This window comes from Daucus carota, chromosome 5 (genome assembly GCF_001625215.2).
Source record: "Daucus carota subsp. sativus chromosome 5, DH1 v3.0, whole genome shotgun sequence".
Lineage (NCBI taxonomy): Eukaryota > Viridiplantae > Streptophyta > Magnoliopsida > Apiales > Apiaceae > Daucus > Daucus carota.
The window spans coordinates 3,854,199-3,873,440 of NC_030385.2; the positions used below are offsets into that span (position 1 = coordinate 3,854,199).

The 19,242-nt window shown below is 37.2% G+C and overlaps 4 protein-coding genes across 4 annotated transcripts; 2 read left to right on the top strand and 2 right to left on the bottom strand.

Moving 5' to 3' along the window:
* The first annotated feature begins 1,271 nt into the window (after positions 1-1,271).
* Positions 1,272-6,949, top strand: LOC108222878 (uncharacterized). Its single transcript, XM_017396837.2, has 5 exons — positions 1,272-3,263; positions 3,617-4,609; positions 4,836-5,061; positions 5,635-5,777; positions 6,312-6,949. Exons 1-5 carry the CDS (start codon positions 1,617-1,619, stop codon positions 6,621-6,623), a joined length of 3,321 nt encoding a protein of 1,106 aa, XP_017252326.1. The 5' UTR covers positions 1,272-1,616; the 3' UTR covers positions 6,624-6,949.
* Positions 6,950-7,125: 176 nt separating this feature from the next.
* Positions 7,126-9,671, bottom strand: LOC108219791 (uncharacterized). Its single transcript, XM_017393308.2, has 8 exons — positions 8,982-9,671; positions 8,747-8,780; positions 8,433-8,660; positions 8,224-8,313; positions 8,068-8,133; positions 7,871-7,962; positions 7,721-7,768; positions 7,126-7,617 (listed from the first exon to the last, which is right to left on the bottom strand). Exons 1-8 carry the CDS (start codon positions 9,353-9,355, stop codon positions 7,500-7,502), a joined length of 1,050 nt encoding a protein of 349 aa, XP_017248797.1. The 5' UTR covers positions 9,356-9,671; the 3' UTR covers positions 7,126-7,499.
* Positions 9,672-13,916: 4,245 nt separating this feature from the next.
* On the top strand, positions 13,917-16,914 carry LOC108219790 (phosphoenolpyruvate/phosphate translocator 2, chloroplastic-like). The gene is made up of 9 exons (XM_017393307.2): positions 13,917-14,396; positions 14,729-14,851; positions 14,941-15,093; positions 15,176-15,261; positions 15,417-15,501; positions 15,691-15,810; positions 15,911-15,979; positions 16,250-16,379; positions 16,555-16,914. The coding sequence occupies exons 1-9, from the start codon at positions 14,055-14,057 to the stop codon at positions 16,623-16,625; spliced, it is 1,179 nt and encodes a 392-aa protein (XP_017248796.2). The 5' UTR covers positions 13,917-14,054; the 3' UTR covers positions 16,626-16,914.
* Positions 16,915-17,144: 230 nt separating this feature from the next.
* On the bottom strand, positions 17,145-18,731 carry LOC108221197 (transcription factor MYB98). Its single transcript, XM_017395093.2, has 3 exons — positions 18,145-18,731; positions 17,929-18,055; positions 17,145-17,842 (listed from the first exon to the last, which is right to left on the bottom strand). The coding sequence occupies exons 1-3, from the start codon at positions 18,729-18,731 to the stop codon at positions 17,273-17,275; spliced, it is 1,284 nt and encodes a 427-aa protein (XP_017250582.2). The 3' UTR covers positions 17,145-17,272.
* Positions 18,732-19,242: the final 511 nt, after the last annotated feature.

The following is a 19,242-nucleotide window of genomic DNA, read 5'->3' on the forward strand; positions in this document are numbered from 1 at the left end:
ATCTTGATTGAATACCAGCAGATTTTGCAGCATAATTTAAAATTTCAATTAAATATCCCAATATTTAATGAATTATAAACAATTTCAGTTGAAACACTCACATTTCATGAATGACAAAAAATCTTTTAAATCTTAATCGGACCCATCCTGTTAGTTTCTTTATATGCAATTTTATGAGATGACAATAGATATATATTCATGTCAAAACTAATAGAAAAGATTTTAGTTTTCATATATCAATTAGATGATAGTTTCAAATTTTCAATTTTGACCGAATAGCATTTATAATTTTTTTGACTGTGTGTAATCTAAACCTATCTAACTAGAGAGTTTCAAATCCATAATTTTGATCAAATAGTATTTATAATATTTTCTGACAGTTTATATTCGAAACATATATAATTTGATAAGATGACCGTTTCAAATCCTAAACTTTAGTTCAAATAGTATTTTTTTTTTTTGGACTGTTTGTGGTCTAAATTTCATAATTTTGTGCATTTTGTAATCTCAACTTATTTTTCGGTTAAAATTTTTGTTACCATAATCTCTTTGTATTTTTATTATTTTTATTGTCTTACCTTATTTTTGCATAAATAAATTATTTATTTTATAAAACTAGCTCATAGCTCGTAAAATGCAAATTCAATAAAAGTAGAGGTTTTAATTGTTGTGGTGCAATTGCGGTTCGAAATTTTGTCAAACCGCAAGCCGCGGTGCGGGTTACGGTTTTAATATCACAAAATGCGGTTAAAACCGCACCGCACCACATTTAATACATTTATATAAAAAATATTATAAATATTACATTATATATGCATTATTCCGCTAATTTATTATGTATCAATCTTAGCAGTTTTATTTTTATATCAAGCCCCTCAAATTTGAATTGGAAGTTTGGAACTGTGTCTTTTGTCTAACTTGATCAATAAGAGAATAACATACATAATTCTCCTTGAAAAACTGACACATTTAAAGTAAAATATATAGCTTTGTGCTCACTGGATTATAATTGTCTGTTATGAAATTTCATCAACCTAAAAATTTCAGATGTATTGTGATAATATATTCAGATTTTTAAAGTAAAAATATTGATTATAGACAAATTTTATAATTTAATTTTAACAATTGTTTAAATATATAAACCGCACCGCCTTTTCACAATATAGTTTATGTGTTTTTAACTTTTCATGGTTTTGAGAATTTTAATCTGCGGTTTTAACCAAAAACCGCAATACCCTCACCGTGATCACCCTCGCAGGATTATCCGAGTTATCTATGGAAATGACTACTCAGGACATGATATAAAACATGAGACGAGATAGAGATGCGAACATAGAATTCCACTCCGCAGATTTCCCAAGCTCTCTCCATTACAAGTTTACAACAAGCACGCACGCACCCAATCTTAAATTTTAAGGTCAGCCCTCCTCTTAACTCACCTCACCCATTTTTCAATTCACTTGTTTAATGTAATTTCTTACAACCCTAGTTCAATTACACACATATGTTTGATACTTGCACGACTTAACAACTAGTGTGTGATCAATTTGCTTGTAATTAGTTTAATTGAGATCAATCTTGTTTCACAATTGTAAAGATTTAATCTTTATGATCAAATGAAAAATGGGGATGGTGAGAAATCATCAGATCATGTTGTTGGTGGGTTTTTGCCATGGCAAGGTCAACAGTTTGATGAAAGTGTTAATCTTTCGCCTGTTTCGTCGAGGTACTCGTCGTGTGGGGAGTCAGAGTTTGATAGGTATTGTAGTGCCAATTCGGTGATGGGGACCCCCAGTATGTGTAGCTCGGTTGGGCCTTTTCGTGAGGCTGAGTCGGAGTTTGGGTCTTTTAGGAGTTTGGATGGGTTTAGTTTGGGAGGGAGTTTTGAGAGGAAAATTGATGATAAGAAGGTACCGGAATTTGGTAGAAGAATTGAATCGAGTGGAACGGATATTGGTTTGGAGAGAAGGAATGGTTTAGGATTTGGACAAGGGTTCGTGAGGAGTGATGGAGAAGTGAATCGACATGATGATTTTTCGGGCTGTATGGATTTTGGTGAGCAGAGTAGAGTAGGAGGGATTCCTGACTTGAGTACTGCTCTGGATGACGGGCTTTATGACGAGGATGGTGGTGGGCGTGTTTTGAAATGGGATTGTGCTACATCGAGGGTGATGCAAAGTAGTGATGATTATGATGGTAAGCTGCAGAAAGAAAGTGCAGAAGTTGACCAGGAGATTGTGTCAACAAGTGGAGTTGCTATGCTTAGTGGTGATTCACATTGTTCCCCAAGTACTGAACGAGTTGACGGTTGTTTAGTAAATACAGGAACTGATATGGGATGTAACATGATAGATGGTGGGAGATGCTCGGATGAGGGCGAAGCCTCGTCCAGGTATGAATATTCAGAAGGCGAGGATTCATCATTTGGCTATGGTACAGGTGATGAGAAGCAGATAAATCTTTATGATAAAAGAAACATAGGTTATTCCGAAGATAAAGTTAGAAGGGAAGAAAATGCGTTGCTTATGAACTCTTCTGTGGCATTTGGTTCAGATGACTGGGATGATTTTATGCAGGAAACTTGTGCGAATCCTATAACATCAATGGCACAGGATGACTTATGGGTTCAGAAACAAATAAATGGTGGAAGTGATGCAGATAATCTACATTCAACTTCTGCATCTAACGTGGGGTTACAAAATATATGTTTGCCAGTGCAACAAGAAGGTGCAGAAAACATTCTTCGTAATGGCAGTCAAGTACAAGATGTGAATGAATTAACTTTGGATATGGGAACTTGTTCTACTGACGGTCTTTTGGAGTTTGGTGATGCAGGGGAAGATTATATGAGCGCAGAAAAATATATATCCAAAATTAGCCAGCCAGCAGACTTGCCTCAGCAGTGCTCTGAGAGAAATGTATATGTAAAGGAACATGATTTGCTAGTAGAAGATCTAGATATAAAAGCAGGTTCAAATATTGGTGAAAATAAAACAAAAGATGGACATTCGTGTACAAGTACCAAAGATAAACATAGAATTGTTCATTCCTCGAAAAGTATCAATTATGAGAAAACGAAACAGCAGTTGGATTCTCCTTCTAACGAATCACTTAGCCATCTTCATTCCACTTTAAAGGAAGTTTCAGAAGTTATGGTGAAAGAATCCCTTGAAGACCAGGTATCAAATTCATTGCAGGCACAAATTATTGAAAATAGGACAACCAAGGAATTTCCTGCTTCTAATCACCCTGCGCCAGTTGAGGTCAGCAAACTGTTATTATCTTTCTTTAAGTGGTTGAATTATCTATAATTACTGCCCTAGATAAACTTTTCTGATACATCAAGTTGACTACATAAATACTCAATATATAAGAGTGAATGTGTGAACTTTATATGGTATATATATCCAAAGAAAATGAGTGGATGAATATTTAGATGTATATACATATAAATAACACTCATTGAACTTGGCATGGTCTGTGCAGATTGTAATTGTCTTAGCTGGATTTTTTCTATGTTTCATGTTTTTCTCTTGAGATTGTATCCAATTCTGATACGACTTGTCTGTTTTATGATGCTTTTGGTGATAATATTTAGTTTTGTCATCTCTTGCAGGCAGGAACTCATAAAATAAATGAATATTATGATGAGATCGTCCATGAGATGGAAGATATATTACTGGATTTTAATGAACCTCACGGGGCTAGATTTGTACAGAGTAACAGGTCATCTCTGTCCCAGATAAGTATGCCATTAAGAGATGGTGGGTCTACAGCTTCGACTTCAAGTTCTGAAAATGCTTATTTACTAATGAACCGCCCTGTGAGAATTGATAAGGTGGATGTAGTTGGTGCAAGGCAAAAGAAAGGGAACGTTTCACTGAGCGAAAGACTAGTTGGAGTGAAGGAATACACTGTTTATAAGTTACAAGTGTGGAGTGGAGAGGATGTGTGGGAAGTGGAAAGACGATACCGTGATTTTTGTACTTTACATCGCCGGTTGAAGACATTATCTGCGGAACAAGGCTGGATTCTTCCTTCTCCTTGGTCCTCTGTAGAACGAGAGTCTAGAAAGTTTTTTGGTAATGCTTCTCCAGCTGTCATTGAAGAGAGAAGTGTTCTTATCAAAAACTGTTTGCAATCCCTTATTGATTCGCAATTCTCATCTAGTCATTCAGGTCCCCTGATTTGGTTTTTGTCCCCACCAAAGGATGATCCCTGTTTTCTGGCATCTGGTAGTGAAATGCTTCAGTCAACAGCCCCTACTGGAGATGGTGCGGGAAACATATCTGCCTTTGGCACAACTATATCCCTTGTTGTTAAAATCTGGCCAAACAAATCTAAGAGACAGATTTTAGAAGAACAACATTACACATGTTGGGGATGCCACAAACATTTTGATGATGGAAAAACTCGCATACTGGATTTAGTACAGACTCTTGGATGGGGCAAGCCTCGTCTTTGTGAGTACAGCGGTCAGTTATATTGTGGTGCTTGCCACACAAATGAAACTGCTGTTTTGCCAGCCAGAGTTTTGCATTCCTGGGATTTCACTCAATATCCAGTTTCTCAACTGGCTAAGCATTATCTTGATTCTATCCACGACCAGGTAAATTGAAGCATGCGGCATATAATTTATCTTATCAATTAAATTTTCCTTATTATGAGACAATTTGGGAAAGCACATAGTTTGGAATGATTTCATTTTGAATTTTATTTGATCCCTTATCCTTGTATGTGCGGGTGTAGTTATGTGTTTGTGTGTGCGTGTCTTAGAAATATTTCGGTAAGCCGACATTCTTGGATTAAATTTTCTTAATCTGCCTTCTTACCAGCCCATGTTGTGCGTCAGCGCCGTTAATCCTCTTCTTTTCTCAAAAGTTCCTGCGCTTCAACTAGTTACTAATGTTAGGAAAAGAATAGGAGCTATGCTGCCATATATTAGATGCCCTTTCCGCAGAACCATATTCATAGGGCTTGGATCTCGGAGGTACCTTCTTGAAAGCAATGATTTCTTTGCACTTAGAGATCTAATTGATCTTTCGAAAGGTGTTTTTGCAGGTTAGCAATTTTACTAGAAGTTTACTATTGTTATTATTATTATATATTATTATATATTATTATGTATTCTATTATTTTTTTGGTATGTTGTTTGGAAGAAATGCTATGGTGATAGTATTATATTCAGCATACCTTATTTTGTAGAAATAACTAAGAAGTTTAGGTTCAGTCATATGTAGTTCTACATACAATATTTCCTTGAGATTAATTTCTTATCTGTAATAATAAAGAAAATTTACATAAGCAGTGAACATGTGATACAGGTGATATTGGTGTAAAGTTGTAGCATGTTAGCTACTTGGGGAAGACAGTTGAGTTTGGATACTGTAGTTAATGTCTTATAGTTATTTGACACTTCTAGCTTCATTTAAGCATGACATCTGTTTGCCACGCCATCCTGCTCACATTAATAGATCTCACTGTCTTGCCATGAACACTTTATTTCCAGCATTCGAAGGAATCATGAACAGCCTTTATTGTTTGTCTGTTACAAGCTTCTTGAACAGTCATGGTCTTTTTCATCTTTTCACCTCTTCTCTTGATGTACTCTTTAATCTTAAATTCTGTGTCCAGCGCTTCCGGTGATGGTAGAAACTGTTTCAAAGAAAATCCTGGAACATATCACAGAACAATGTCTTGTATGTTGTGATGTGGGTTTCCCGTGTAATGCTCGACAAGCCTGTGAGGATCCATCTTCTCTCATTTTCCCTTTCCAGGTAAGCTACGTAACCTTGTGCATTTTAGTTTCAGGTGGGTCTTGACATCAAATTTGTGGTCTGATAGAGATTCTCTTTAATCATCAACTGTTTTACTAGTTGAAAGTATGACCTTATGGAAGTACATGTACAAAATCACTTTGATTGTTTATTGGTGTGAAGAAAATGGTGCTCCGTAAATTGTTGATGCCCCCTCTCACTTCTTTGTTTGCGAAGTGGCCCAAGTCCTAGTAAATTATCGAAGTATTACTAGTATATTAGAAACAAATGATGACACCTCGATTGTAGCTTTCGCTGAATTTCCTGAAACTTGGTTAAATTTCAGCTTGCATAAAGAACGTTAGATGCCATTACTAATGTTACATAGATTGAGAACAACCAGTAAACTACAGTATCATGTAAGCTATTTGCACGAATGTACATAAAAAGTTGAGTCATCCCTATTAGAACAGTTTTCCCAGATTAAAAGGTTGGTTAGTCCTGCAAATTGCTATCTAGTTACCATGGTTTTTGATCGGTAGCATCTAATAACAGGAAGGAGAGGTTGAAAGGTGCAGATCCTGTAAGGTAGTTTTTCACAAACCATGCTATAAAAAGATAGCAACTTGTCCTTGTGGAGCCCACTTAAAGCCAGACAAGACCAAGAGGCTTGCAAGTGAAGGCAGTATGACTACCGAAGGTGATGCATACGGCACTTTGGAGTTGCTTGGCAGGCAGGACGATTCCTGGTCATCAGCCAACTTTCTGTCGGGATTGTTCTCAAAGGCAAAACTGGAGAAGTTATTGGTGCATAAAGATCATGATAATATCATTTCAATGAGTTCATTACCGAGCTCCTCCCTCTGAGTGCATACATTACTGCATTCTATACCTAGTATATACCATAGCTGTCGAACCACCAGAGTGTGTAATCGTATATCGCTAGACTGTTGATGTACCAATTAAATAGCATGGTAATGCTTCTTTTTGTGTGTATATGTATCATTGAAGCCCTTGTTCTTGGAAAACTTGATGTACTGTTTGTGCCTGGTGGCCTGCAGAAGATATAGTTGTAGGTTGTATTGTTTTCTCTTACATTTGATGTCAATGACCCAACATCTGTATTCATTGTAAACCATTTTTATAAATCTTAATATACATGTAATGAGAATCATAACATTTTATTTATTAAATATCTGGTCGAGATCTGAGTAAAGGAAAAAGAAAAAGCTTAAAAGCTTAAAGAAGTGTAGTACCACCATAATTCACTTTTGACTAGCTTATTGCCTTTCACATGTCATCATCCCACCTTATCAATACGGACACAGTAGCTCCATATTAAAACTTTTTTGCTTTTTAATTAAATAAATTATATTTTGAATAATAATAATAATCAAATTATATCCTCTCCAGTTTCCAATGGAGGCAACACACACTCACACAGACACTCTGTTTTCACTCAGCAGGACCTCAACCAAATTGCTAGTACATTTTTTCTTTATGCACAAGAACAGACATAATATACGAGACGAGCTCGTGATCCACTCTTCAATCCCATCGACGAGTAGCTTCTGGGTTGCTTTCGTCGTCTGGCATTACGAATTTCAGCTCTCCACACTAAATATTTCTCAGTAGTGTTTACAGAAATCGGTTAATCCGGATTAGTAGACATCGTGGTAAGATGGACCAAAGGATCTCGAAAACACAGAGTCAGTAGTGTTTACAGAAATCGGTTAATCCGGATTAGTAGACACCGTGGTAAGATGGACCAAAGGATCTCGAAAACACAGAGTGTTTGAGCTTCATGATCATAACAAAAATGCCGTAACATGGTATATGTAACAGAGCCAATGACAAGTACCTGCAAATTTCAGTTTTCGAACATGAAACTGTATTAGTTTTCTATAACTGCAATGTGCAGAATTAACAGATCAAGTAACTGATAGAGATCTCGGATTACAGACCATAATGGAGCATGTTGATTCGATAGGTCAAGAAATGGATACGGCCACCTGTTTGTGATAGGAAGCAACAAATTAAACATCTGCAACTCTGTAATAACTAATTTCAGGTCGAATTCGTGAGAATCTGTAAACATGTTTCTCAGTTCTTACCAAGTTGAGTGAGCTGAGTGTAAAATCCACTGGAAAACAACGTAAACAGTTGTCCACAGGAAGAAGTACGCGATTCTAAACCAAGGAAACCGCTGAAATGAATTTGTGCAGCATATATAAGAAGAAAATGTTGTTGATTCAAGTTGAAAACTGTAAGAACTAAAATATTTGAAGCTAGGAGTCGCGTTCCAACTTACCAGGCTGTTGAGCGCGGCCTCACCAAGCAGAAAAACAACATTGATTGAATGCATGCTTATTAACAACTGCAAAGTGTAATTACAGTAGTTAAGTATTTCAGAACTTGTACGAAGAGATCGCATATATAGCAACAAACAAAAAGAGAAGAAACTTACAAAGTTCAGATCGTAATCTTTGCGGGTAAGAAATGGTACAATGATGAACCAGAACACACAGTCTGTTAGCACCACTGCACCTGCATTCATCTGTTTGCAAGTGAGAAAAAATTATCAGAAGCTAATTTTAAGTAGATGGACTCAGAGTTCAATAACAGAAATCTTGCAATAGAGTTGGAAATTATTTGTTTGCAGTTCTGGCAAGTTACCTGAAAAATAACTTGAAAAACATAGCCCCAGAAACCTGCAAGTTCCCGGTCTTGTCCATTGCAAGGAAATTCTTTCCTGAAAGCCGGGGCTTCAATAAATTTTGGTGGCTCCGAAGAGTGCAAAGTTCCTTGCTCAGAATCTCCGTCCATCTCCAGGTTGACAATTCTGTCACCACCCACTTTTTTGTGGTGCTTGTAACATCCAAACATGGAGATCAAGGACCCCAGCTACAATGTGATATGGAAAACATGAATACACATTGCAAGAGAATATCATTGATTAAAGTAGAATCACAGAAGGTTGTTGAACATACCCCAAAATAGATGGTAATCAAAGTAAAAGTCCACCTGTTTAGCATCCAATGTCATTAGCAAGAAAACTTGAAATTACTAAATGCTGTAACAAGTGTTAAAATTCCTACATGGGAAATGGAGAAAAGGTCCTGATAAATCTTTAGAGTATATTTTAAAATTTGCAATTTCGTGAAGTAGCTGAGGGAACATGCAATAGCTTGGATACTGACAGAAATAAGAGATTGACAAACTTACTGAGTGTAGTAGCAGAATATCGTGCCACCATCAGCTGCACCATTTAAGCTCAGCATGACTAGAAGCACGAAAAAAGCAACTAGTCGATATGCAAGCAACCACACTGGATGTATTCCTCTAAGACATGGCTTCCACAGTTCATCTTCATACAACACTCCACCAGATGCTTTCCCTTGCTGTGTTTCTCTACTTTGATTTCTCGAGTTCTGAGGGCCTTCATACCTTGAAATTAGGAACACTGTCAAGGAAATAGATGTCATAATCCAAATGGAACAAACTAAAACTCTCCAATTCAACCAGTAGCTTGGAGTTGTAGTGTCGGCGGTTATAACTGGATGCCAAGAAGCTTTTGAGATTCCTGTTAACACATTCATGTTGTCAGCAGACTCTATTTTTCTTCAAGGCCTCAGATAAAGTATAGAATTTATCCACAAAGATGTTAGTAGTTTCGTCTGTGGCTTGAATTGCAGATTCCTCAAAATAATTATGGAAACTGCATAAGGGTAAAGCATCTATAGCTGATCAGCCTGATCTCGAGTACTGCAACAACAACTTCTGACTCTCATTAATGGTCGAAACTTGGCCTAATTACTTCCAAACTCAGGGAAGGAATATATATTAAGAACTGTATGTATGCTATTGCATTGAATAACTATAGAAGCAAAAGAGGAAACTAGCAAGTTGTAAGCTGAAAGAAGAGGCAAGGAAAGGAGAAGCTGGGGAGATACTTACAGGGGAAAGCAAGCCCCTGCAGTTGGTGTGTAGTGATGTGCAAGAAGAATATATGCTTTGCTTCATTAGATATTTGAATACTAAAAAAAGATAGAGGGGGAGATTATAAAAGTATGTTCTGCTTTGGACATAAGCTGCTTTTATGTTCTCCAGTCCTGTTCCCATGAAATCTCATAACTATGTACTTATGCAGCAGAGTCCCATACTCTCGTAGATTCCCATGCAAATACCACATTATGCTCCACTCATGGTTAAGTATTTCAAATGTGATCTGTGTTTAACACGCGCGCATGCACACTCACACACTGTTCTTAACTCTTAAGGACATACAAGAGTATAAAAGCTTTCTAATCTACAGTAAGCTCTTCCTAATCGAAGATTACATGAGGTAATTAGTTAACCTTTTTTCCATGAAGAATGCGAAAAAAGTTATGAAAGCAAAAATATCCTACAAGTTGTCAGCAACAAGTATGTGATCCTGGATCAAGCTTTCTTTCCCCTACTAGTATCTCTATTCTGCATTTTTTTCCTAAGGAACAAATCAGCATTAGTTTATTAATCAGTGCTCACAGTTCCCAATTGATAAACTTTTGAGAGGAGACATCAAGGATCCACCTCTTATTTAATTAGATAATGCATTTTTCAAAATCTCCAATGACTTTAAGATGCTTTTCGAATAATACAGATAAAGCTTATGTTCATTTTCTACATTGCCCAAGTTGTTGTCCTCAGTACTGTAATTCCGATATATCTAAACTATCTATACTATACTATCTGAATAAAGATACAAGCTTCTTTAAATAAGATCTTTGGTATATTATATATACAGGTTAAGTATCATAAATATCATGATATCCTTTGTAAAAGCCAAAAGGCCTAATGGATAGATATGTTGGATGCCATTTTTCCAGATATATATAAAAGGGTTTGTCTAGTGTATGCCCATGGGCACATGCTAAGCGCGGAATTTAATATGTTTGGGAGATTTTGATTGGTGTGGTCGGTGTATTTGCAGGGGGGTCCATTACTATTAAGATATGTGAGCCAATCAAAATCTCCTAAACTTATTAAATTCTGCGTCCATTATTATTAAGATATGTGAGCCAATCAAAATCTCCTAAACTTATTAAATTCCGCGCTTAGCATGTGCTCATGGGCACACACTAGAAAAACCGTATATAAAAAAAAAACCTTGGAAGTTCCAATACATAAGTAGTCCTTCCAGACTTTTAGATAAAATCTGGATATTTTGTTACACCTAGATGTGATGGAACTCACTCAACTTTGCAAGCTCCCTCATGTCTTTAAAAAGTTCCCTTCTAGTGACCCTTAAACATAGTCCTAGACGAGGATGCACCTTTTTAAAATTTGATCTCTAATTTCTTATCGAATAATAAAATCGGAATACAATGGGATGAACAAAACTAGATTTAGGGCTTTAAATGAGTTGATAAACTCGATAACCGCTCGGTGTTCGGTTCGAAAAAAGCTCGGTTCGAGCTCGGTTCGATTCATAAACGAGTCGATCTTGAGTACAATTTTAAGGTTCGTTTTATAAACGAGCTGAACTGAGCTGAGTAGAGTTCGACTCGATAGTTCGTGAACAAGTTCGAATTATGAGTTCGTGAACATAGTTTGTGAACTTGGCTCGTGAGTGTAGTTCGTGAACTAGCTCGTGAACATGGTTTATTATGAAAAAGATTCCTTAGAGAATAAAATAAAATATTGTTAGAATTAGTGCTGTAATCCGATCCGGGCAGCTCGCGAGCTCGCCCGGCTCGAACTCGTTTTGATGGGCTCGGCTCGGCTCGTTTAGTTAATCGAGCTCGAGTTCGGACAGAGGTTTTGGCTCGTTTTGTTAAACGAGCTGGCTCGGCTCGACTCGTGAAAATTAACGAGTCGGATTCGGGTAGCATTTTAAGCTCGATTTAGTGTTAAATTAAACAAGCCGACTCGCCCGACTCGTTAAACTCGGCTCGTTTAGCTAAACGAGCCAGCTCGACTCGACTCGTGAAAATAAACGAGTCGAGTTCGGGCAAAGATTTAGGCTCGTTTTCTTAAACGAGCCGGCTCGGCTCGACTAAATAAAATCCGGCTCGAATTATGCCCGGCTCGAAACTCGGCTCGCCCGGACCGAATAACAGCCCTAGTTAGAATTTTAATTTATTTTTTTAATTAAGTTATAAAACAAACAAGCTCGTAAATAAATTTATGAGCATAAGCTAACTCGTTAGCAAAGTTTGTTAAACAAGCTCGTGAACAAAATTAATGAGCGGTGGGTGAGCAAAAATTCGTGAGACATGTTCGTGAGCGTAAGTTAATGAGCGGTTCGTGAGTAAAAACCCGTGAAACATGTTCCTGAGCGGTTCGCGATCCATTCGTGAACTGAGTTATTCTTTAATGAGTCGATCCTCAAACGATATATTTGGCTCGATCCAAGCTCAAGCTCGAGTTCGTTAATTTTTTAACTAACGATACACGAGCACTTTAGAGTTCGGCTCGACTCGACTCATTTACACCTCCTCTGGATAAGTTATTAAATGATTGATATTTTTAGTTTGGTATGATAAGTGCTAGGCAGCAATATAGTTTGAGTGGGTGAGCAATAAATTGGTATGGTCCTTTGAATTGGAAACTTTTCCAATGAACCTGCATGCAATGTCGGCTACGTACTTAATCCTTGATATGAGGACCGTCTTCGACAGGCCGCCATTATGGATTTTAATTTCATTAGGTATTAAAATATCCTATTTCAATCTTCTTTCCCCGTAATCAATCTTTAAATTAGGATCAGTCTTTAAATTAGTAGATCTTAAAGGATCCCATCTCATGTATAATCCAAAAATATGGGATACAAATATAATTTCCTTTATTTAATCGTGTGAGTGCGTAGGTGCTTAGGTGTATATTCCAAGTAGGCAACTGCCAATTCTCTCTCGTCTCTCTGGAGACTCCAAAGAAAAGATTCATGCATATATCTCTCTGAATCTCTCCCCGTCCCTCTCTCTGAATTTCTCTCTCCCTCTCTCTCTCTCTCTCTGAATCTCTCTCCCCCCTTCCCTCTCTCTGAATCTCTCTCCCCGTCCCTCTCTCTGAATCTCTCTCTCGAAAATGCAGAGCTCTGCATTTTCTCTGACGCACACAATCCCCCCACCTAACCCTCGCAATCTCTCCCATGCGTCTCTCCACAGATACAATCCTCTTACCAAGTCACTCACTCATACTCTGTCTCTCTCCCCTTCACCTTCTCCTCGCTTTCACTCCCTCCAATCCTCCGCTTGCAGGGGCGGACCCAGGATTCTAAACCTACCGGGGCTGGAGCAAAAAAAAAATTTTCGCACGTTTAATGAAAAGACAAATGAGCAAACTAGCATATACCTATAAAAGCAAAAATCTGATAGTTCAACTATTAACTTGCAGCCTAGCATATTCAAAAGCAAGGAATAACGATACTAGTTTATAATGAAAAATAAAAAGAGATTTACTCACATTATCTAAGTTGTGATCGGCGATGCTTTTGAGCGTAAAACTCATCTATCACTTCATCAACATCAACATCTTCAGCATATTCTCTCTCAATGTTGATAAGCATAGAATCTCTAAGATACTCTTCCTCCATCTTATTTCGAAGAATAGTCTTAACTATTTTCATAGCTGAAAAAACTCGCTCTGTAGTAGCTGTAGAAACTGGCAGAGTCAAGACAAGACAAATCAATCTATATATCAAACTGTAGTGTGCTGCCTTTCCTGTATCAACTAGCAGTAGACATAACTCAGAGATAGTAGACAAATTTTGGAATTTTTCATGTCTAAGAACATCAATCTTGTAATGATCTAGTTGGAGTCTCAGATGGTACATCTCTTGTTGCCCAAAATCAGCAGGATAGAATGTACTAGCAAGGGTACAAATCTGCTCACTGTCAAACAAACGAAAATTATTTCTCGGTTCCAATGATGAACTTAATCTTAAAAGCTCCACTGCATTATCATTGAATCTATAGTATAATTCTTCCAACTGAAAATCAATTGCAGAATTAAACACATCATAGTGATAATGATGTTCAACTGATATTAAAATCACAAAAACGAAATAAATAATAGAAAGCGCAACTAAAGTGAAGGAAACATACATAATTGATGAAGAGACGGAGAGCCGAGACTGGAAAGCGAGTGAGCGTCTGAGCGAGTGACCTAATTTCAGTGAGGTGAAGACGTGAAGTACAGTTGCAGGGGGTTTAGTTTTAAAATTTTTAATTCAATCGTAAGCCTTGAATTTGTTTAAAGGGATGGGCTGTGTTTTAGTTTGATTAAGTTTATTCATATGGGCTGGATATATCATATATGGGCTGGGTTATAAGTATAACAGGGCTACATTTTATTTTCACCTGGGCTGGGCTATTTAACACATATATATACTCAATGGACTACAAAATTTTGACCCGGGCTGGAGCCAACCCCGGCCCAGCCCACGGTCCGCCCCTGTCCGCTTGGATTCCACCTCCCCAGCTGCTTGCTGTAGAGCGCCGATCCAACAGTGTTCAAGTTAAGGCCGCCGCTGATTCCATCACCGAGAGCAGCGACGATGAATCCTTCGTGTCGAAATTCAAGGACACTCTGGTGCTTGCTTTACTCTTTGGCCTTTGGATCCTTTTCAACATTTACTTCAACATCTATAACAAACAGGTACTAATAACACCTTCACTTGTATATTTTTCTCGATACTTAACATTATCACGTACATGTCATGTTTTTGACAAGACTCGAACCCTCCATCATATCATATGGTCAAATTTTAAGTATCAAATTACTAGTAGAAATAAACACAAGATCACATTTTAAGTATCAAATTACTAGTAGAAATAAACACGGATGACACATGTTTTTGTTTTCCAGGTTAAAAAACCAATTGTACCTAGTATATCCCGCTTAGAGCAGGATAGGTAAAATGTAGGCGGAACATGTTTTCCAGGTTATGATGCACAAAATGTGAGATTTTACGAAATTGATTTGTACAGGTACTCAAAGTGTTCCCATATCCAGCGACTGTAACCGCAGCTCAGTTTGCTGTGGGAACAGTGTTTGTTATTCTCATGTGGACATCCAATCTTTACAAGCGTCCTAAAATTACAGGCGCACAGGTATTCTTAAGCTTCGCTCTGCAATGTGTTTTGTTTCGTGTTTTCATTCGACTTCTTGTGCTGACTCTGTCCATGACATTTATTTGTAGCTTGTTGCAATTCTTCCACTGGCTGTGGTGCACGCATTAGGCAACCTTTTCACTAATATGAGCCTAGGGAAAGTGTCTGTCTCGTTTACTCATACGATCAAGGCCATGGAGCCTTTTTTCTCGGTTCTCTTATCAGCCATGTTTCTTGGGGAGGTGAGATTCATGATTTTTAATTTATTTCGTGTTATTATGTAGTGGTATTTAACTTTAGCTTTCTTGTCATTTTATTTTACAGGTGCCGAATATATGGATAATTTCTTCGCTTATACCAATTGTAGGGGGAGTAGGACTGGCATCAATGACCGAGGCCTCTTTCAACTGGTAAGGGGCGGAAACATACATTGGTTTCTTTTTATCGTGATTCTGTCCTCCACAGTCCACCATTCCAGCTGAATTTACAAGTTTCTACATTGGACGTGAAGTTGTCTCCAATATCTGACATTAGATGATACCATGTTCAATCTGTGTGCTATCAGGGCAGGATTCTGGAGTGCCATGGCTTCTAATTTGACTAATCAGTCTCGAAATGTCCTTAGCAAGAAGTTAATGGTTAAGAAAGAGGTATACAAAATAGATTACGCATAATTTGGTTGTAAAAAACTGGCGCAGATTGGAGTTCTTATTTCTGTTACTGTGTTCTTAAAAAATTTAATGCATCAAACAGAAGCTTCTAAAAACTAACATGTTGTTACTTTCACTAGTTCCACTATATTTAAATGTGGATTACAGATCATCTTTATGTTTTTACAGGAATCGATGGACAATATTACTCTGTTTTCGGTGATAACAATCATGTCCTTTATTTTGTCTGCCCCTGTTTCCATTTTCATGGAAGGAGTTAAATTCACCCCTTCATTCCTGCAGTCTGCTGTAAGTACTTTACAAACTGAAATTCATCTAAACAAAACAGAATTAGTCTGCACAGGAATGTCTTTGTTATTATTATTGATGTTCAGGTTTTTTATGTCAGGGATTGAATGTTAACCAAGTTTATACTTGGTCATTTATTGCTGCGCTCTGCTACCATGCATACCAACAGGTAAGCCTCTTGCACACATGATCTGCTTTGTTAATGCATGAAATTATACACCTAATCTAATCAGTGGTATTATAAGTGTGATCATTATGAGCACAATATCCGGAAGCTAGGGTCCATTGAATGTCTTAAAATCCAACACGGATGTTGCATTTCCCACTTTGTTCTGTACTTCTGGTTGTTCGATTGTAATCTTTGATGATTTTAATTTCATTAACTTTTGGATGATGAGAAGTTGTCTTGTGACATTGCTCATGTGCATCTTTTATGCAGGTTTCGTATATGATATTGCAGAGAGTATCTCCAGTCACCCACTCTGTAGGAAACTGTGTGAAACGTGTTGTGGTGATTGTCACGTCTGTTCTTTTCTTCCGCACACCTGTTTCACCTATTAACTCTCTTGGTATGTTGCCAACATCCGATACTTCACATCTTATTACATTACTATGTGAGAAAAGTACATCTTTAATTGGATTCCACAAGCAGCTCTTCAGATTTCCTCTTGTAAAGCATATTGACATCTCGAGTTCCAGCAGTTTTTTTTGTGTATGGAAAATAATAACTAATTTTGCATCCAGGAACCGGAGTGGCACTTGCTGGAGTCTTTCTGTATTCAAGAGTAACCTCTACTAAGCCAAAGACGGTATAAAATCCACACAGACAAAGACGTTCACATTGCAGCCAAAGATATATTGAAGTCCTTATTGCAGGAAAATTTTGCTTATTACAGTTGGTAGGCGGTGAGAAAAGACTATGAAGAATTTAGGTATGTTCTCTGCAGGCTCTGTTTGTTACATCCCGTCCTGCTAATTCTTGTTATGCTAGTTCATGTTCTTTGGTTATCGAGGAGCAGCTCTTTGTCAAATAGGGTCATTATCAGTGCAAGTCTGCAAGATGTATTGTACACAATTTTGGAAAAATTTAGTGTTTTGAGGAAATGAATATAAATAGCCCGATGCTCTGCTGGTTTATTGTCCCCTGTATGTTATACTTGATAGATAAAATTTAATTTATGAAATGGTACAATTTTTGAAAGGTGAAACTGCAAGTTTCTTCCTTGCTATAATTGTCTGAGAATGCCATCAAGGGGAACAAGACAATTTGAAAATAACTCTGACAACTCTATTATTCCTCTGAATTTATTAAGTTCTCAATTTGACTCATATTATTAAGTATTAGAATCAGCACAGTTGAGTTGCTCAAATCCAACCCAACCGCAGAAGATTTATTTTTCTCTACAGCTCCACTTAATTCACTAACAATCTGAGAGAAAGTAAATATGCAGAACTGATATGCTTAGATATTGATTTCTGAAATCATCTCCATCAAATCAAGATCTTTCTTCACTTGCATCAATGAAGGCACTTGATCATGTAAATTCACATCCATATTAAAGCAATTATCCTCAAGAACTATTGGAGCCTCGATGGTTGGCAGATCATCAAGAAGAGCATCGATACTAACACCTTCAAAAGGATTTTCCACAAAATCAAACTCACATAGCTCCTTCAAACCATCACTATAGCTGGGGCAGAACTCTTTCGTCTCCTGGAGATTTTGTGTTTTCATTGCAGGGATGTTTAGGTTTGGTGTAGTTGCAGTAGCGGATTTCTTGCGATAATTGCTTGGTTTGGCAGTGTCCAAGTTCAAACTCCTTATGTAGTTTTGCAAAATGGAGCTAGGTCTTGGCCATTTTGTGCGACATTTACGTCTAGAATATTGCCTTCTCTTGGTAGCATTCCAGTGGTTTTTAATGGAGTTCTCAGTCCTTCCTGGCAATCTTTTGGCGATATCAGCCCATTTGTTTCCAACTTTTGCATGGGCCTCAACTAGAATTCTATCCTCATCTTCACTCCACAAATCTTTCTGCATGTCAAAACACAAAACATTTCATGTTCTCATAGCAAAAATATATGATCAAGTGTTAGTTCATCTTAGATCACTTAAATAACCTTAATGTCAGGTCTTAGATGATTGTGCCATCTCTCTCTGCACTGTTTTCCAATCCTTCCTTTCAGCATCGTCGCTATATGAGACCATTTCCTCACTCCATACTTTTTCACCATGTGAGTTAACAGCCTGCATGCATGCACATTGGTTATCAGAAGGGGAATAAGTCTGTGAAAAAAGAAGAAATATGAGCTGATAAGTTGATTCAACATATCTACCTATCTTCTTCAGCTGTCCATTGACCCTTGGATGACTTGAGCTTTTTCTTAATTTTGCTTGGCTTTGTAGAAGTAGAAGAAGAAGCACTATATTTCTTACCAAAATGCTTCTTGGTTCCAAGTATTTTGTTTTCAGTTGTTACACATGAACCTTCATCTGGCACCACCCCTGGCATTTTCGCAGAATTCGGGTAATTGGAGGCATTCAAAAGCTCTGGACTTGCCTTATAAGTGTTGAACAAACCATCAACATGTAAATAAGAACTATTTTGCAAAAATGAGCTGCTGCCATTCTCTTCAAATGGTTTAGGCTGATCGTAAAAATCGAAATTCTTTGCAGAAGCAAAGAGAAAAGGATCATAAGGCTCACAAAAACCATTAGGGGCACAAATTTTGTTGGAGAAATTATAAAATGATGTTCCACTGAATGATAACTGATCAAGAACTTGACAATTATCTTGGAAGAAGCCTTTGGGTGAGCAAATATCTAGCGAGAAATCGTGATCGATTTCGGGTTTTATGTAGTTGTTGGGGAGAAGAACTGGCTGATGTACATGATCTTCTCTGAAACATGGATCAAACTCCATTGACAATGTGGAAAGAAAGAGATTGAGAATGAAGGTAATATAATGGTTTAGATATATAGCTTCTCTCTTCTTGATGTTACTAAACAGGAGAGTAAAGAGTGTATTTATTGTACAGTAAATTTAACATGACTCGGATACAGGACGGATCTAGTAAGTGGCATGTCTGTCTAAAATCTTTTTGATATGTTTTCATCATTTTAAATCTCATAAAATTATAAAAATGTCGTTGTAAAATTCAAAAATATACTCTGGTAATTTGTCTGATGTCCTTAAGATTTGAATCTCCGATCCTGCTAGGATGTGGGTGATCATCCGAGGACTAAAGTTGTGTTTACTTCATGAAATGGAATGAGAAGGGAATGGAATGAAATTTATATTATAAATTGGGAGTGATTAGTGAAATTGTTTATAATTTTCATTCCTTCAATCATTCCATTCTAACTATTTTAACTAAAAATCTAAGCCACATGTTATGAAAGGAATGTTCATTCCATTTGTTCATCATCTTTTA

What these genes read in the sequence shown, in the direction of transcription:
- LOC108222878 (XM_017396837.2), top strand. Translation starts at nt 1,617, where the DNA reads ATGAAAAATGGGGATGGTGAGAAATCATCAGATCATGTTGTTGGTGGG. An exon ending in TTGATTCTATCCACGACCAG is followed by an intron (nt 4,610 to 4,835) that starts GTAAATTGAAGC and finishes CCTTCTTACCAG; the next exon opens with CCCATGTTGTGCGTCAGCGC. An exon ending in TTCGAAAGGTGTTTTTGCAG is followed by an intron (nt 5,062 to 5,634) that starts GTTAGCAATTTT and finishes TTCTGTGTCCAG; the next exon opens with CGCTTCCGGTGATGGTAGAA.
- LOC108219791 (XM_017393308.2), bottom strand. Translation starts at nt 9,355, where the DNA reads ATGAATGTGTTAACAGGAATCTCAAAAGCTTCTTGGCATCCAGTTATA. An exon ending in TGATTACCATCTATTTTGGG is followed by an intron (nt 8,661 to 8,746) that starts GTATGTTCAACA and finishes ATCACATTGTAG; the next exon opens with CTGGGGTCCTTGATCTCCAT. An exon ending in AGGCCGCGCTCAACAGCCTG is followed by an intron (nt 7,963 to 8,067) that starts GTAAGTTGGAAC and finishes AATTCATTTCAG; the next exon opens with CGGTTTCCTTGGTTTAGAAT.
- LOC108219790 (XM_017393307.2), top strand. Translation starts at nt 14,055, where the DNA reads ATGGGCTGGGTTATAAGTATAACAGGGCTACATTTTATTTTCACCTGG. An exon ending in CAGCCATGTTTCTTGGGGAG is followed by an intron (nt 15,094 to 15,175) that starts GTGAGATTCATG and finishes TTTATTTTACAG; the next exon opens with GTGCCGAATATATGGATAAT. An exon ending in TTCACCTATTAACTCTCTTG is followed by an intron (nt 16,380 to 16,554) that starts GTATGTTGCCAA and finishes TTTTGCATCCAG; the next exon opens with GAACCGGAGTGGCACTTGCT.
- LOC108221197 (XM_017395093.2), bottom strand. Translation starts at nt 18,731, where the DNA reads ATGGAGTTTGATCCATGTTTCAGAGAAGATCATGTACATCAGCCAGTT. An exon ending in TGGACAGCTGAAGAAGATAG is followed by an intron (nt 18,056 to 18,144) that starts GTAGATATGTTG and finishes GCATGCATGCAG; the next exon opens with GCTGTTAACTCACATGGTGA. An exon ending in ATCTAAGACCTGACATTAAG is followed by an intron (nt 17,843 to 17,928) that starts GTTATTTAAGTG and finishes TTTGACATGCAG; the next exon opens with AAAGATTTGTGGAGTGAAGA.